The sequence below is a fragment of the Chiloscyllium plagiosum genome, chromosome 8 (assembly GCF_004010195.1).
Source record: "Chiloscyllium plagiosum isolate BGI_BamShark_2017 chromosome 8, ASM401019v2, whole genome shotgun sequence".
Classification (NCBI taxonomy): Eukaryota; Metazoa; Chordata; class Chondrichthyes; order Orectolobiformes; family Hemiscylliidae; genus Chiloscyllium; species Chiloscyllium plagiosum.
The window spans coordinates 106,939,864-106,958,953 of NC_057717.1; the positions used below are offsets into that span (position 1 = coordinate 106,939,864).

The 19,090-nt window shown below is 42.5% G+C and overlaps 1 protein-coding gene across 1 annotated transcript in view; it reads right to left on the bottom strand.

Moving 5' to 3' along the window:
- Positions 1-275: 275 nt before the first annotated feature.
- LOC122552393 (interleukin-12 receptor subunit beta-2-like) overlaps positions 276-19,090 on the bottom strand; it is a 36,969-nt gene continuing 18,154 nt past the window's right edge. Inside the window, exons 7-14 of the mRNA XM_043695142.1 lie at positions 17,945-18,137; positions 17,170-17,358; positions 16,119-16,220; positions 13,351-13,506; positions 8,449-8,586; positions 7,172-7,268; positions 3,409-3,496; positions 276-665 (exon numbers count right to left, since the gene is read on the bottom strand). Coding sequence (XP_043551077.1) covers positions 276-665; positions 3,409-3,496; positions 7,172-7,268; positions 8,449-8,586; positions 13,351-13,506; positions 16,119-16,220; positions 17,170-17,358; positions 17,945-18,137 — 1,353 coding nt within the window. The remainder of the gene's footprint in view (positions 666-3,408; positions 3,497-7,171; positions 7,269-8,448; positions 8,587-13,350; positions 13,507-16,118; positions 16,221-17,169; positions 17,359-17,944; positions 18,138-19,090) is intronic.

Here is a 19,090-nt window from a genome sequence, read left to right on the forward strand (position 1 = left end):
ATCTCCCCTCCCCCACCTCATCCCAGATCCAACCCTCCAACTTGCACCGCCCTCTTGAACAGTCCTACCTGTCCATTTTCCTTCCAACCTATCTGCTCCACCCTCCACTCCAACCTATTATCATTATCCCTTCACCTTCATCTAACTATCACAAACCTAGCTACCTCCTCCCAGCCCCAGCCCCATCCCATTTATCTGACCGGCTGTGCTTTTCCAGCAGCATACATTTTGACAGATATCCAGCATCTGCAGTCCTCACTTTATCCTGCTGAAGTTTAATGATCGTCCTCAGTTCCCATCCACACCTTCCTGTCTGCTAACTGCCATTCATTATTAAGCACATCTGCTTCTGATGGCAAGAAGTGTTTCTCGTAACCAATTGAGGTGAGGGGTTTCACCATTAATGTTGTGCTGGTTTCTGGCTCTTCCACAAGTTTCTTTTCCAAACAAGTGGAGGCCTCTGGAGGTGCAGAATGACAACTCATCCAGTAAGTATCTTCTGAGCTGCTGGGTCTGATGTCTTCTGCCAGAGTGGAATTGTTGTTTGTTGTGAATGGAACTTCAACCTTGATGTCAGTTTCAATCTGTAAGTCAGTTTCAATCTCTTCCAACTCATCAATTACTGGCTCCACTGGTACCTCACGATAGCTCGGAGGGTAATCATACTGCGAATAGATAATCAATAATGATCAGTACTTCAAGTCAATGTTAGTTTCTCTTCTATGTCAAAAAATATAACTTATTCCATATATTTCGCAAAACTGCATTTTGAAGCTGTTTAAGTTTCAGTGTGGGGTTCAGGGATGGGGTTTAGTCTTGGGAATCCAAGTTGAGAGTCCAGGGTGGGGCTGTAGCATGAGGGTACAGGGGTGTAGGAAAGATTCTATAAGGATAGTAAATATGTTGTAGATTTCAAATCCTTAGAATCAAAAGTGTTTTGGCGTCACAATATCAGAAATAATAGTTGATGCTTTCTCAGTTTGTGCTTCCCTATTATCAAGCGTGTGTTTTCTTGAAAGTGCTCTATATTCATCTCCTGAAGGTGGAGGCTCCCACTGAAACACAGGCTGTAAGTGTACATGTCACACTACACGTTACCCATTCTCCCATAGAACCAAACATTACGCCATGTTCTGTTTGCAGTCTAAGTTGGTTCTACATAGTGTCAAACAAGCGAAAATCAGGCCTGATTGACTAACAGCAGTTGATACACTTGATTCTCCAATCGAAGTTCAATTACTCATCACATCAGGTATACAGCTGGATTGATCTACAACAAGAACATCAAAAACTTATATTTCTATAGCACTTTAAATGTCAATGCTGGAGCGTTATCAAGAGATAATCTGAGAGTGAGCCACAAAAGGCCATATTAGTGCAGCTAACCAAAAACTTAATTCAACAGATCGGATTTAAGAAATATTTTATAAGGGTAGTAAAGGAGAGTTGGAGAGGATTGTGGATAAAACTCTGGAGCTCAGGACTGAAATGCGCTCACCAGTTGTGGACTAATTAGAATCAGAAATCTGCAAGAGAAATTTAAAAAGTGCTGAGATGTGGGGAGGGTTATAAAGCTGCAGGAGGTAATGGGCACTGGGAGAAGGATGGCCATGGCAGAATTTGCACATGTGGATGAGAATTTTAAAATCACTGCATTGCCTGACTGGAAGTCAGTGTAGATCAACAGGCTTGGGGTAAATGGAATGGTGTGTTAGGATACAACTGTCATTTTTAGATTAGATTACTTACAGTGTGGAAACAGGCCCTTCGGCCCAACAAGTCCACACCGACCCGCCGAAGTGTAACCCATCCAGACCCATTCTCCTACATTTACCCCTTCACCTATCACTACGGGCAATTTAGCATGGCCAATTCACCTAACCTGCACATTTTTGGATTGTGGGAGGAAACCCACGCACCCGGAGGAAACCCACGCAGACACTGGGAGAATGCAAACTCCACACAGTCAGACGCCTGAGGCGGGAATTGAACCCAGGTCTCTGGCGCTGTGAGGCAGCAGTGCTAACCACTGCACCATTTGGTGCAGATGCATCAAAATTGCTGTTGGGAAGCTCCAGGATCTTGACCCAGTGTCAGTGTCAGACTGGTCAGATGTTTCCAAGTCAGGATGATGAGAGGCTTAGTGATGAACTTTCAGGTGGTGGGGTTCCCCATGTATCTGCTGCCCTTGTCATTTAGATTGTTAGAGATTGTGGGTTTAGAAGAAGCTGCTGAAGGAGCCTTGGTGAATTTCTGGAGTGCATTTGTAAATAGTACACACTGTGCATTGGTCGTGAGGGAGTGAATGTTTGTGGATGTGGTGCCAATCAAGTTTGCTGCTTTGTCTGGGATGATGTCAGGCATCTTGAGTGTTGTTGGAGCTGCATTCATCCATCACTCTCCTGGTTTGTGTTTTTATCGATGGTGGACAGGCTTTGTGGAAACATAAGGTGAGGCAGTGTAAGGGTCCTCGACTCTGACATACTCTTGTAGCCACAGTTTTAATATGGCTTGCTATGCATCTAGTAATGGGGGGGGGGGGAGGGAGGAGGTGGATGTGCGTGCGTGTGTGTAAGTTCTGTGCATGTCAATCAGTATGCTGATCATGGCATCCAGAAATCATTGCCGCACATGGACTCTGGTGGTCCATGCAGCCAGAAGATTAGAGAGATCGCTGATAGCTAGTACAGTTCAGTTTCTGAACAATGAAAACTTCCAGAACATTGATTCCAGGGTAATGCCAATGATGGTAATGCCATTGAGTGTCAAGATGTAATGATTAGATTCTCTTTTGTTGGAAAGCTTATTCCAGTCAAAAAGAAGGACTCGATGGAAATGATGAGCTCTTCTTATTTAACAAAGGTGGTCAGGAGAGTATCCAATCAAAATTAGGTGTAAAAAGTGGTGAAACCTCGTGGTATGTCAGAGGCTTAGAAAGTTTTAGGAACCAGCAGCGATGAGTATGAAGCAAATAAAGAAGGACAAATTGATTACGAAAATAAATCGGCCAGAACTGTGAAAGCAAACAGCAAGTGCATCTACGGGCAAATAAAAAGAAAGCGAATAGCTAAATAAGTGTGGGACCCTTGGAGGATGCAACTGGGAAATCCATAACAAAAAATAGAGATAATTTAAACCAATAGTTTGCATTGGTCTTCACATCCTAAATGTAAGTAATATGCTAATGGGGTGGGGAAGATATCGTAACAGTCTCTTATCATGAGGGACAAGTATTTAATAAGTAATAAGTGTAAAGGCAGACAGGTTGCCAGACCTGATGATCTGTTGTCAAGGAGAGGTAGTAAAGATACAGAGAATGTGATGCATTGTGTTCAGTTCTGGGCTTTTCATTGTCTTTACTTCTTACACTGTTAGAAAAAGTTTGATTAAAGGCATGAACATCCTTACCTGCTCGTGCCCAACATTGCTGTTCCTTGGATCCGGAACTTTTTGGCAACACCACTGAGGTAAGTAGAATGAGCTGCAGCTTTGTATTCTGAAAGGCATGCAGAAGGAAGAGATATTCAGAACCTTGAGTCTGTTCCATCATTTATCTGCCTTGGTTCCATAATCCTTTGTATTTTTGAATCTCTACATTCTACTGATGTCAGTCTTAAAATGTTTATTTGACCCACAGCCTTTACAGTCTTTTACAGATTTCCACTCCCTCTTGTATGAAGAAATGCTTCCTGATGTTTCCTTGAAGGATCCAGTTCAAATATTAAAATTATGCACTCCCTTGTTCTAACTTCTTCTGATAGGGAAATGGACCACTTAGAATTATCAGGAATATGCAGCATTGAAATAGACCATTCAGCCCAGCCAGTCCCTGCCAGTGTTTATGCTTCACATGATCTCCTCTCGCCCAATCAGAATGTTCTCTCCTCTTTTATCCTGCATGCCTTTCCCTAGCTCACCTATTCACTTTGGTGACTCCCTGTGGTAATTATTCCCACATTCTCACCATTCTGGCTGAAGAGAATGTGTTTAAAATCTCCTCTTGTATACAATCTACTGAGCATCATTTAATATAGCAAATCGCAAAGTCGTAAAGAACATAGAACAATACAGCACAGAGCAGCCCCTTTGGCCATCGATGTTGCACCGACCTGTGAACTATTCTCGGCTCATCCCCCTACACTATCCCAAAATCATCCATGTGCTTTTCTAAGGATTGTTTAAATCTCCCTAATGTGGCTGAGTTGACTACATTAGCAGATAGGGCATTCCATGCCCTTAGCACTGTCTGTATAAAGAACCTGCCTCTGACATCTGTCTTAAATCTATCACCCCTCAAATTGTAGTTATGCCCTCTCATACATGTTGATGTCATCATCCTAGGAAAAAAGACTCTAACTGTCTACCCTATCTAATCTTCTGATCATCTTGTATGCCTCTATCAAATCCCCTCTTCGCCCTCTTCTTGCCAATGAGAACAGGCTCAAGTCTCTCAGCCTTTCTTATAAGACCTTCCCTCCAGTCCAGGCAACATCTTGGTAAATCTCCTCTGCACCTTTTCCAATGCTTCCACATCCTTCCTGAAATATGGGGACCAGAACTGTACACAATATTCAAAGTGTGGCCGCACCAGCGTTTTGTATAGTTGCAACATTATATTGCGGTTCCGGAACTCAATCCCTCTACCAATGAATCCTAACACACCGTATGCCTTCTTAACAGCACTATCCACCTGGGTGGAAACCTTCAGGGATCTATGTACTTGGATTCCAAGATCCCTCTGCACATCCATCCTACCAAGAATCTTTACATCGACCCAGTACTCTGCCTTCCTGTTATTCTTCCCAAAGTGTATCACCTCACATTTAGCTGCATTGAACTACATGTACAGCATAGAGATGTGCAGCACGGAAACAGACCCTTCGGTCCAACCCGTCCATGCTGACCAGATATCCCAACCCAATCTAGTCCCACCTGCCAGGACTCGGCCCATATCCCTCCAAACCCTTCCTATTCATTATACCCATCCAGATGCCTTTTAAGTGTTGCAATTGTACCAGCCTCCACCACTTCCTCTGGCAGCCCATTCCACACACATACCACTCTCTGTGTGAAAAAGTTGCCCCTTAGTTCTCTTTTATATCTTTCCCCTCTCACCCTAAACCTATGCCCTCTAGTTCTGGACTCCCCCATCCTAGGCAAAAGACCTTGTTTATTTACCTTATCCATGCCCTTCATGATTTTATAAACTTCTATAAGATCACCCCTTAGCCTTCGACGCTCCAGGGAAAACAGCCTCTCCCTATCAACATCTCCCTATAGCTCAAATCCTCCATCCCTGGCAATATCTTTGTAAATCTTTTCTGAAACCTTTCAAGTTTCACAACATCATCCCAATAGGAAGGAGACCAGAATTGCATGCAATATTCCAACAGTAGCCTAACCACTATCCTGTACAGCCGCAACATGACCTCCCAACTCCTGTACTCAATACTCTGACAAATAAAGGAAAGCATACCAAGCGCCATCTTCACTATCCTATCTACCTGTGACTCCACTTTCAAGGAGCTATGAACCTGCACTCCAAGGTCTCTTTGTTCAGCAACACTCCCCAGGACCTTACCATTTAGTGTATAAGTCCTGCTCTGATTTGCCTTCCCAAAATGCAGCACCTCGCATTTATCTGAATTAAACTCCATCTGCCACTCCTTAGCCCAACTCCTTAAAAGTTTCACACAGTCAGTGACATGGGTGGTTGGAAAATATATTGTCATTTTTGGTGATGTAGTACACCACATTTTACTGGGCCAGAGATCATTTACTTAAGATTATGAAACTGATGAGCTAACCTGGCAAATTTAAACCTTCTCTACAATGTCTCCTCAGAAACTCAGTGCAGTACCTGTGCAATATCATCTGCAAATTAGCAAGATGTTGATGGAGATTGCTGTACTACAAGACAGCAGTGAACCCTCTTGCTAATTAAACCAAACACTCAGAAAAGCTCACCTCGCCTCATAATCTGTTAAAGTATGAGTGACAGAGAACTCCCAAATTCCACTATTCAAAGAATATAATATCAGTTTATTCTTTAACTCCTAAAAGTGAACACTAAACAGCAACTATTTACAACTCTAAGCCTCCCTTTCTCTTAACTGCTTATTATCTGCCTCCCACTTTATAGGAATATAATGTTCCAGTAAAATCTTATTAAAATTGCATCAGCTTAATTTCAAACCACACAGTGGCTTTCGTCATCGGTGTCTGTCTTCTTCTGGCTGAAGATCTCCCTGGGTCATCTTTCTTTTTACTGTGAAGATGTTTCATATGAAAAAAGATACCTTTGATAGAGGGTGTTTTGCTGGAAGTTACTCTGTCTAACTTTCAAAATGCCTGCTTCTTTATACCCCAAGCATCGGATTGCCTTATAGGTTTGAGGTTGGCAAAAACATTAAAATCAAACTCGACTGGGGCATAATTTAAACTGGCTAAATTCAAATTGTTGTCAAAACAGCAACCAAAACTCAGGTATACATTTCATAGCCAAATGTTACATATTTTCAATTTTCCAGTGCACCGTGAGACTGCTAGCTAGTCATATGACAAGTGCTTGGAAACTCTCAGTGCAAGACAGCATTCGCTGTCTCTTAAAGGTACAGTACACACACTTCATAACAGCTGGCAGAACCTAACCCCTATCTTGAAACTGGAGCTTAACATAAAGCTCACTCACTCACCCTGTCTCTAGTGAAGACTTGAATCCACTGCTTTCTTTCCTTTCCCTGTTCTAGATATCACCCTGAGAGGAAGGGACGAAGTGAGAGGAAATGCCATTTTATTGAAGTTAAACAATATTGTTTGTGGTCAGACAGGTTCATACACCTTCATACATATAAGCATGCAGAAGGGAAGACATAATTTCACGAGTATCAATGCAGTTATGTGAGCAAAACTATGCGAATTTTCACAAATACAAACAACTGACTGTGTATCGAAAAAGCAGGAAAATCGACGTTTCGGGCAAAAGCCCTCCGAAACGATGATTTTCCTGCTCCCTGGATGATGCCTGACCTGCTGTGCTTTTCCAGCACAACTCTAATCTTGACTCTAATCTCCAGCATCTGCAGTACCCACCTCCACCTGTGTATCTAAAAACTCATAGCCATTTTCTCCATCATGCCAAGGTTCAGTTAATCTTTGGGGACTGACTCACCTTTGTTTATAGAATCTACAGAAACTGAAGGAAATAACTGCAGTCACCACAAATGTAGAGAACAGTGCCACAAGCATCCAGGTCACAACCTGTGAACCTGAACAAAGCAGAAAACAGGATCAGAACTTACACACACGGCCAACAGGCAGGCCTGCTTTTTCACTGACTGGACTGCCCAATACACAAACTACCAGTAGCTGCTTTCACTACATTTTCTCATCAGGCAGCTCTCTTCTGATTCAGAAGGTTACGGTGTCAACCATGACTCCAGGACTTGACTTCAGACAACAGCAGTGCAACACTGAGGGTGTGCAGCACTGTTAGGAGGTCAGTACTGAGTGTATGCTGCACTGTCAGAGGGTCAGTCCTCGGGGCGTGCTGCACTGCCAGAGGGTCAGTCCTCGGGGCGTGCTGCACTGCCAGTCAGTGCTGAGAGAGTACCGCACTGTTGGAGGATCAGTACTTAGGGCGTGCTGCACTGTCAGAGGGTCAGTACTCGGAGTGGGCTGCACTGCCAAGTCGGTGTTGAGGGAGTACCACACTGTTGGAGGATCAGTACTCAGGGCGTGCTGCACTGTCAGAGGGTCAGTACTGAGGGTGTGCTGCACTGTTGGAGGGTGAGTGCTGAGGGAGTCCCATACTGTTGGAGGGTCAATACTGAGGGAGTGCTGCACTGTTGGAAGGTCAGTGCTGAGGGAGTGCTGCACTGTTGGAGGGTCAGTACTAAGGGAGTGTTGTACTATGGGAGAGTCAGTACTGAGGGTCTGTTGAAAACCATTCTGGGTTGTGATAAGGTGGTGTATGAATTCTTTAATATTTATTTGCCATGATTTATATCAATTCCTCTTAGCTGAAAATGCATTTTCTCATTGTGATTGAGCTTGAGTTTAAAATAAAAACAGAAACAGCTGGGAAAACTCAGGATGTCTGCAGCATCTGCGGAGAGAAAGCAGAATTAATACTGAAGAAGAGTCACTGGATCTGAAATGTTAACTCTGCTTTCCCTTCACAGATGCTTCTAGACCTGCTGAGGTTTTCCCATTGTATCTGTTTTTGTTTCTGATTTTCAACATCCACAGTTGTTTGGTTTTTTTTTTGTAAAGATCTTGACTTTGACCTTGGGAAAATACTGAGTCATGGCTCTTTCCACATTACAAGGATATCATTGTTTCTCATTGGGTTGCTGGAGATCCTGGACTGTTTTCATTTCAAAAATCTGGAAGTACCATCACTATTTCCTTCCCAAACCACTCCCTTACCCCGTTCACCAACATTACCTTGTGTTTTGAAGTGAAGGTATGGCCCTCTACGTCCCTCTCCTGCAATAGTGGACGCTGTCATCCAGATTGTGTAAGTACTGTCGGGCTCCAAGTGTGACAATGTATATCTGTCTAATGTATAGCTTAAATTGCGAGCTGTGAGGAAGAACAAAGTTTTGAGATGTACATCTTTTTCCCTCATAGAGCCAACATAGAGAAGCATGTAACCATTCATATTTCATCCATGCAGGAACTCTTCAAGTATACGTCCAGCTAAGTGAATGTTGAGGCTTATTCAACAATGGGGCCAATATCCAAGATTCACACACACACACACACATTTACAGTCCTGCAGAATCAATGGATCTCAATCAGGAGCCATGCGTTTGTAGCTAACCTGTGATTCCAGGCCAAATGCAAGCCTTACTACGACACATCTCACCCATTCACAGGGGTTTCATTGTAAGCACGGAGATAACACACCCATGGAGTGGGGTTTCATGGTGAGCACCAGACATATTGTACCTATAAATGGGAAGGACATGCTGAGCACCAGAGATAACACAGCACTGAGTGTGGGACATGGTAAACACCAGACATTACACAGCACTGAGTGGGGTTACACAGAGGTTACACATGTTCCCTCTATTAGACTGACACAAACGGCTTCTCACTCAATCTCCTTGTATCATAAATGTTTTACATGAATTGTCAATTTAATCCACCATTGAAATACAACTCTAATAAGTAGCTGAAACAGTTTAATGACAGTTGTTAATAACTGCCAATCAATTCTAGTCCAGTAAATGAGAAGCAAAACAATAATGCATTTCTTCAGGCTGTGGATTGTTGAAGGAGGTTTTAATAGTGTCAGATTTTAATTTTTTTTTCCTTTCTGCCATTTTTTTCTCTCTCTGTCTGTTACTGCAGTCTATTTTCTCTTTCTTTTGTACTTATCTCTGTATAATAACCTCTAACTTATCCTCTTTCTTGATGATTTTTTTATGATTCTAGATCCTGAAGTCTTATTGAGGAAGGAGATACCAGCATGGCCATGTTCTTCAGCAATGCTCTCTGCACATTGTTATTAGCTTGTTCTTAACACAGTAAAATGTTTTGGAGCTGAAGGCTGAAAGAAAGTTGCAGTTCAGTGTGGGGTGACCCACTTCAGTGAGTTCCAGGCCGTCGGGTATTCACTGGCAGTGTCAGGAAAGTAGAGCTGAGGGTTGTGACCCTGGCTGTGAAATAGATTAATTTCTCTGCCACAGCTGTGATAGTCAAAGAGAATTCAAAATCCTAAAAACCTAGCTTGAGATATTGCAAGCAATCAGTGACTGCTCAGGACAGACTTTGCAAAGCCTGTGGCAGAGGGATATCAGTACTCAACTGTTGAAAGTCACATGAATTACACAAGCTATTGGATTCAGGACCAAGATGTGAAAATAAAATGGATAAAACTACTTTAGCTGTGGTCTCACTAATATCCTGTATGCTGGTAGCAAGGCACCTACTTTTATACTCTATTCCCATTGTAATAAAGGTCAACATGCAACTATGTCCCAATTATTTGCTGTACCTACCTACTAACCTTTGTGATTGATGGACAAGGACACCCCGAAAATCATTCTGTGCTGCTGTATTCAGCATTCTGTCTTTACTTCAATAAGATCTTGCTTTTCTGATCTTGCTGCCAAAATCGCAAACCTCACATTTTCACATTATACTCTATTTGTTAAGATTTCTGTCCACTCATTTAATCCACTTTATTTCTTTGTAGACTCTTTACATCCCTCTCAGACTTGTTTTCCTACCTATCTCTATATCATCAACAATTGTGGCAACTCTTTGTCTGAGTCATTAAAATGGATCATAGATCCCACCATTCAATCCTATGGCACCAACCTGAAAATGAGCAACTTGTAATTTTTGAGAAGATTTGTAGCTCATGTTGCGGTTCAGATTATAAGTTTGCTCACTGAGCTGGAAGGTTTGTTTTCAGGCGTTTCGTCACCATGCTAGGTAACATCATCAGTGAGTCTGCGGTGAAGCACTGGTGTTATGTCCCACTTTCTATTTATGTGTCTTAGTCTGTTAAGGAGGGTGATATCATTTCTGGGTTTTTTTTCTCAGAGGTTGGGAAATGGGGTCCAAATCGATGTGTTTATTGATGAAGTTCCAATTTGAATGCCAGGCCTCTAGGAATTCCCGTGCATGTCTCTGTTTAGCCTGTCCTAGGATGGATGTATTGTCCCAGTCAAAGTGGTGTCCTCCTTCAACTATATGTAAGAATATTAGTGATGGTGGGTCATGTCTTTTCATGGCTGGTTTGTGTTCGTGTATCTTGGTGGCTAGTCTTCTGCCTGTCTCTCCGATGTACTGTTTGTTCCAGTCTCTGCATGGTATTTTGTAAATAACATTTGTTTTGCTGATTGTTTGTGATAGTGTCCTTCAGGTTCATCAGCTGCTGTTTAAGTGCATTGATAGGTTTGTGGGCTACTATGATGTCAAGTGGTCGGAGTAGCCTGCTAGTCATTTCAGAGATGTCTTTGATGTATAGTATTATGACCGGAGTTTCTGGGTCCATTGTTGTTTGTTGTTTGTTGTTTAGGAATCGGCGGACTGTGTTTATCGAGTACCCGTTCTTCTCATATACGCTGTATAGGTATTTTTCTTCAGCTGCTCATAGTTCCAGGGTGCTGCAGTGTGTTGTGACCTGTTTTACTAATGTCCTGATGGAGCTCTGTTTGTGGGTGTTGGGATAATTACTTCTGTAGTTGAGAATCTGGTCTGTGTGCGTTGCTTTCCTGTAGATCTGAAGGTCTCCATTAACTGTTTGTTCCACTGCGACATCTCGGAAGGGGAGTATGTTGATGTTCTCCTCTTTTGTGAATTTTATGCCAGTAAAGATACTGTCAATGATGCTGTAGGTTTCCTTTAATTTGTTCCTTTTTTTTTGTGATGATAAAGGTGTCATCCACGTAGTGGACCCAAAGTTTGGGCTGTTCGTTCAAGCCTCCCCCATCCAACCCAAACTTTGGGTCTGCTCTATGGGTGACACCTTTGTCATCACAAAATGGAACAAATTAGAGGAAACCTACCACATCATCAACAATATCCTGACAGGCATAAAATTCACAAAAGAGGAGGAGAACAACAACAGACTCCCCTTCCTAGTTGTCACAGTGGAACGAACAGTTAATGGAGAACTTCAGACAGGAAAGCAACACACACTGACCAGATACTCAACTACAGAAGCAATCATCTCAATAACCAAAAAAAGAGCTGCATCAGGACATTATTTAAACAGGCCACAACACACTGCAGCATCCAGGAACTATGAGCAGCAGAAGAATAATACCTATACAGTGTATTTGAGAAGAACCGGTCGCCGATAAACACAGTCCGCCGATTCCTAAACAACAAACCCAAACAAGCAGACACAACGGGCCCAGAAACTCTAGCCAGATTACCATACATGAAAGACACCTCTGAAATGACTACCTGCCTACTCCAACTTCTTGGCATCATGGTAGCCCACAAACCTACCAAAACACTTAAACAGGAGCTGATGAACCTAAAGGATTCTATAGAAACAACCAGCAAAACAAATGTCATTTACAAAATACCATGCAAGGACAGGCAGGCAGAAGACTAGCCACCAGGATACATGAACACAAACCAGCCACTAAAAGATATGACCCATCATCACTAATATTCTTACATATAGTTGAAGGAGGACACCACTTTCACTGGGACAACACATCCATCCTAGGGCAGGCTAAACAGAAACACGCACAGGAATTCCAAGAGGCCTGGCATTCAAATTGGAACTTATCAATAAACACATCGATTTGGATCCCACTTACCAACCTCTGAGAAAAGAACCAGAAATAATATCACCCACCTAACAGACCAAGATACATAAATAGTGGGATATAACACCAGTGCTTCACTGGAGGCTCACTGATTATGTTACCTAGCATGGTGATGAAACGTCTGAAAACTAACCTTCTAACTCAGCAAGCAAACTTACAATCTGAATGAGCAATTTTTCCTGACTCTCCATTTCCTGATTATCAGTAGATCCTCCATCTACACTGATACGTCACCCATACAATAAGACCATAAATAGTAACAGGAATAGGCAATTCAGCCCCTTGAGCCTTGAATTTACCATTCAATAGGATTATGGCTCATCTGACATTCCTCTTGCCAACTTTCTTGCATTTTCCCTGTAACTCCTGATTCTATCTATCTCAGCCTTAAATATGCACAAGGACTCTTTCCGCTGCAGCTGTGTCGAGGTTTTCCAAAGACACTCAAACCTCTGAGAGAAGAAATTCCTTTTTATCTCGATGAGCTCTTGTTCAGTAACCTTTTATATAACACCATTTGGAATGCATTCTAGAAATGCAAATATGCCACATATACTGGTTCCCTTTAATTCAGCCTGCTTTTTACATCTTCAAAGAACTATAATCAATTTGACAAACATGATTTCCCTTTCACAAAATCATGTTGACTGCCTGATATTATTTTGTTTTTCTAAATGTCCAGCTAATATTTCCTTCATAATGAATTCTGTCAATTTTCCTGTCATGGAGTTAGGCTAACAAGCCTATGGTTTTCTGCTTTCTGTATCCCTGTTTTCTTGAATAGTGCTGTTACATTTACAGTTTTCCCTTCTGTTCATACTTTTCCAGAATCCAATAACTCTACAGCCACCTCCTTTAAGTCTGTAGGAAGCAGGTACTTGGGCCAAATGAATCGGAAAGTCTTTTGTTTAGCTTGTAATAGTGATTGTTTTAAGTTCATCTCTTGCTTTAGCTGCCCATTTTCCCACTATTTTTGGGATATATTTTGTATCTTCTACTAATAAGACATTTACAACATACAAAATGCTAAATTGATTCTTCTTACTCTTTTGTTTTGCAAGTCCACCTGGATTCTTGACGTAGTACAGAGTGAGGCATTTTATAAACCCCTGTTGCTGATCCAGTGGGAGATCCTTCCATAGCAGAGTGACCCCAGTCTGGGAGATATTTAGAATTGAGATTTCAGGCCCAGCAAGAGGAACTGCGAGAGAATGAAAATGAAACACTAACATGGAGCAAAAATAACATCTGAGAAATGTTTCATGTACTGCATCTTCGTGAGAACAGGCATCAGTTAACCTGAGGTCATCTGAAAATTGGAAGCATTGAATTGAATAATAACAATTTGTTTTATGGAATTTGAGAAATGTCACATTGATAGAACTGAGCTGATTACTATTTATCGGGTTCCTCCACCATAACCTTCATCATTGTAAATTACATCTTCTCTCAGCCTCAGTATTCAGCTCTTTCCTAGATTCCTAATTCTGAATTTATCCATAAGACTATAACAGCATAAGACATAGGAGGGGAAGTAAGGCCATTCAGCCCGTCGAGTGCACTCCGCCATTTAATCATAGCTGATGGGCATTTCAACTCCACTTACCCACACTCTCCCCATTGTCCTTAATTCCTTGCGAGATTAAGAATTTATCAATCGCTGCCTTGAAGACATTTAACGTCCCAGCCTTCACTGCGCTCTGTGGCAATGAATTCCACAGGCACACCACTCTCTGGCTGAAGAAATGTCTCCTCATTTTCATTCTAAATTGACCCCCTCTAATTCTAACACTGTGCCCACAGGTGCTAGTCTCCCTGCCTAATGGAAACAAATTCCCAGTGTCCACCCTTTCGAAGCCATGCATTATCTTGTAAGTTTCTATTCGATCTCCCCTCAACCTTCTAAACTCTGATGAATACAATCCCAGGATCCTCAGCTGTTCATCATTCCAAAGATCCTCCATGTGAATCTCCACTGGACACGCCCCAGTGCCATTATATCCTTCCTGAAGTTTGGGGCCCAAAATTGGACACAGTATTCTAAGTGGGACCTAACTAGAGCTTTATAAAGTCTCAGAAGCCCATCACTGCTTTTATATTCCAACCCTCTTGAGATAAACGACAACATTATATTTGCTTTCTTAACCACGGACCCAACCTGCAAGTCAACCTTTAGAGAATCCTGGACTATCACACCCAAATCCCTTTGTACTTTGGCTTTATGAATTTTCTCACTGTTTATAAAATAGTCCATGCCTGTATTCTTTTTTCCAAAGCGCAAGACCTTGCGTTTGCTCATGTTGAATTTCATCAGCCATTTTCTCGCACTTTCTCTTTTGTAATGGCTATCATTACTCAACTCTGCTCCCTGACTCTCCTTAATTGTTGGGATATTACTCATGTCTTCCACTGTGAAGACTGGACACAAAGTACTTATTAAGTTCTTCAGCTATTTCCTTATCTCCCATCACGAGCCTTCCTGCACTAATTTGGAGTGGTCCAATTATACGTTCTGCCTCTCGTTTGTTTTTATGTATTTAAAGAAACTTTTGCTATCATTTCTAATATTACTGGCTAGCTTACCTTCATATTTGATCCTCTCCTTCCTTATTTATCCCTTATTATCCTCTGTTTGTTTTTGTAGTCTTCCCAATCTTCTGATTTCCCAGTGCTCTTGGCCACTTTATAGGTGCTCTCTTTTCCTGTGATACATTTCCTGACTTCCTTTGTCAGCCATGTCTGTGTAATCTACACCACCCCCCTCACCGGATATCTTTCTTTTCTTTGGGATGAACCTCTGTACTGTATCCTCAATTACACCACCCAGAAACTCCTGCCATTGTTGCTCTCCTGTTTTCCCCACTAGTCTCTGCTTCCAGTCAATTTTTGTCAGTTCCTCTCTCATGCCCCTGTAATTACTTTTATTTAACTGTAACACCAATACATCCAACTTTGCCTTCTCTCTTTCAAACTGCAGACTGACTCTACCATATTATGATTGCTGCCTCCTAAGTGTTCCCTTACTTTAAGATCTTTTATAAAGTCTGGTTCATTACATAGCACTAAGTCTAGAATAGCCTGCTCCAAATTGTGGGCTCCATCACAAGCTGTTCCAAAAAGACATTCTGTAAGCATTCCATGAATTCCCATTCTTTGAATCCACCGGCAACATTATTCACCCAGTCCATTCATATATTGAAGTCCCCCATGATCATCCTGGTGAATACACAATGTATGTTTCCTTTCACGTTAATCTTGTCTCTGTAATAGATTACAGAAAACTGCACACCTTGTAGCCGAACCAATATTAGTAGCTGATTCGTGAGTGCACAGTTGTGAATAACACAGGCCATTTAGCCTAACTGCTCAGTGCTGGTGCCTATGGTCTGCTTGAAGCCGATCCCACATTGCCTGATTTCACCCAACAGAATGTCCTTCCCTTCTCTCTCATTGTTTTACCCAGGTTGTCTTAATAGTAACGGTCTTTCCAGTGGTCATCCCTCATTCAGCCTTTCAGTGGAGGATGAAGGATAAGTAGGGTAGGAGGATATGGCTGCAGTCTGCTCACTCATATATCACTGCCCCTTGCCTATCCTCAGTAATCTACCGGGTTTATTTATGACTGTTTTATATTCATGGTCCCAGAAGTGGAAATATCTCCAAATAGTTGACCCTATCAAATTTCTTCAGAGAGCTGTAGAGCTCATGTGGGTTGACTGTGTCGAGAAAAGAGTCCCAGAGCTCAATATTACCATCTCTCTCAGGAAGATTTGCAGGTAAACAGGTTTCACTGACAGCAACAGGAAATGGTACCTCCTTCTTCTGCATAAACCAGAGTGGACACTGGGCCTCCCAATCCTGCCTGATATCGAGCGTACACTGAGATCCTGTACAGAAGCAGGGGATACAGAAGACCTGAAAAGAAAACAGGCTATCAGTGCTCAGGAACAAGCCTGCACAAGCAGACGTGAATTGAGTTCAGCATGCACACCATTGAGAGAATGGAACCATCACTTGCTCGCTTCTGTCCCAGTCTTGTTTTGTAAGCATAGGATTAGATACAGAGTAGAAGAGAAAATGAGGTCTGCAGATGCTGGAGATCGGAGATGGAAGTGTGTTGCTGGAGAAGCGCAGCAGGTCAGGCAGCATTCTAGGGAACAGGAGAATCGACGTTTCGGTCTTTCCTGAAGAAGGGCTAATGCCCGAAACGTCGATTCTCCTGTTCCCTAGAATGCTGCCTGACCTGCTGCGCTTCTCCAGCAACACATTTCCATCTTAGATACAGAGTAAACATTCTCGCTACACTTTCCCATTAAAAACTCCCAAGACAGAAACAGCTAGGGGTTAGATACAGATCAAAGCTACCTCTACACTGTCCCTATCAAACACTCCCAGGACTGGTACAGCAGGAGTTAGATCCAGAGCAAAGCTGCCTCTACACTGTCACCATCAAACACTTCCAGGCTGGTACTAACAGGGGGTTAGATATAGAGCAAAGCTTTGTCCATTCTTTTCAACTGAAAGTATAGTTATCTCTACTCTTTGTCTGGAGACTCACTGAAGATGTTACGTAGTATGGTGACGAAACATCCGAAAATGAATCTTCCAGCTCAGTGAGCCAACCTACATCCAGTAAAGCTCTGTCAAAACTGTCCCTATCAAACAATCCCAGAACAGAGACACCACAAGACGAGATAAAGAGTAAAACTCTCCCTACACTTGGATTAAATTAGAGATTAATCAGTAGCAATTTCATGCTGTGGTTACTTGGCTGCTGGGACATGACACAGACTGATAAACTCATTTCACATTTTTATCCTGTCAGTCTATGCTTGCTTAAAAATCTGCACCAGCTTACACTTACCTTCCACTAAGGTTACACACACATTCGCTGCTGGTATTTTTTTCCAGTTGAGTGTATACTCTGAATTTACCGGCATTTTATACCATTCCACCACAAACTCTTCAGGAGTTGCATTGGCTGGTGGCTCCCAAAACACCTGTACTGAGCGGTTCCTGCTGTGAACTGTCATATTGAATGGTGGCGGAAAGCCTGATCAAAATAAGCAATACAAATAAGTTCACTTTGGAATTCTAGCTGACACCCTGCTCCCACCCCCACCATCCCACTCCACTAAATTCCTTGCCCCTATGAAGGTGCATGGCTCAGTCTCATGGTGCTGCTGTGATTGTCTGTTATATGCAGCGTGCAACGGAACCAGTGGATATACTTGCAACCACTGTTTGTCATATTCACTTTTACTGGTATCTGAAACTCCATGTGTAGAGGGAAATGTAGTGCATGTTTGTCATGGTGTAGTGATAATACACTGGTGTTAGTGATCTAGCTAATGGTCTGGGGACATGGGTTTTAATCCCATCATGGCAGTGCAGTTGACTCTTAACAGCCCTGTGAATTTTCCTTGGAAAACCACTGTGTTCAAGGGCGGTTTGGAATGGTAATAATCACCCCCATGCCATGAAAGAATAAAAGCAGGTACAATTTCTTATACACGTGTGCAAGAGGCAGTGATGTGTACACAACTACTGTTCTCTCAACACATTTAAATAGGCCTTTGATATCTGTTTGAGGTACAGTTCACCCTGCGCACTGTGTACATCTCTGTGTTTATGTTTACCTGCTATGAGGTTGAGTATGGCTGGCTGAGTTGCTCCAACAGAGTTGTGTGCAGTGACGTTCACCCATTGAGTGGTCCTTGGAAGGTTGAGACTACAGCAGGCAGTCGATGATATTGCTTCCTCTGTTGTCATTTCTCTGTAGACCACTGAGTATTTCTGAATTATTCCTCTTGCTTGATGTTGTTCAAGACGCTGCAAACCCACACCCCCCAAATAAATTATCATACTTGGATCTAGTGATGGGTTTGAATGTTGGAAGTTAGAAATTCATGTGTTTGAGTTAGAGAAGGGTCAGAAGGATGAGATGTTCAAATCTTGAATGAGAAATGGAGTTTGAGGAGCTGAATGCTTTAAGCCAGTGTCTGTGTTTGGACAGGTATCAGAGATCAGAGTGACAGGTAGAATGTGCAGCCATTGCCATGTGATCCACATGGTGAAATGTTGGAGAAATCAGAGCTGGAAGGAATTAAGCCACATCCAATGGCACACACAGCAGCTCAGATAGAGTCACCTCAGTAAACCATGAAAATATTGTTGGGTGTAGCTGAGGGAGGTGGGGAATTAGACTGGGACCTTCAGAAAATTAGGAAGAGTGATGATTGATAGACGAAGCAGAGTATTAACATATGTCTGGGTAAGTCTAGAATTATTGGAACAGAAGTGAATCATGAAGGTCAGTACAGTTGGAGATTTGAGGGCATTAGCCAAGGACACAGTCTGAGAGCTGATTAGTAGCTGTAGTAGCAGAACACAGACAGACTTGCAGGGTTTCTCAAGCAACAGATTACCAAAGAACATAGACCACGTCAAATGTAACCCAGACGGTGATATGATATTGAACATTTTCTCTAGCAATGTGAACTTCCAGACTGGGAGATTTGAGCAGCCCAGAGTTCCTTCTACTTTAGGAGAAAGTGAGGTCTGCAGATGCTGGAGATCAGAGCTGAAGATGTGTTGCTGGAAAAGCGCAGCAGGTCAGGCAGCATCCAAGGAGCAGGAGAATCGACATTTCGGGCATAAGCCCTTCTCCAAGAATGAGGAAAGTGTGCCAAGCAGGCTAAGATAAAAGGTAGGGAGGAGGGATTTGGGGGAGGGGCGTTGGAAATGCGAAAGGTGGAAGGAGGTTAAGGTGAGGGTGATAATGT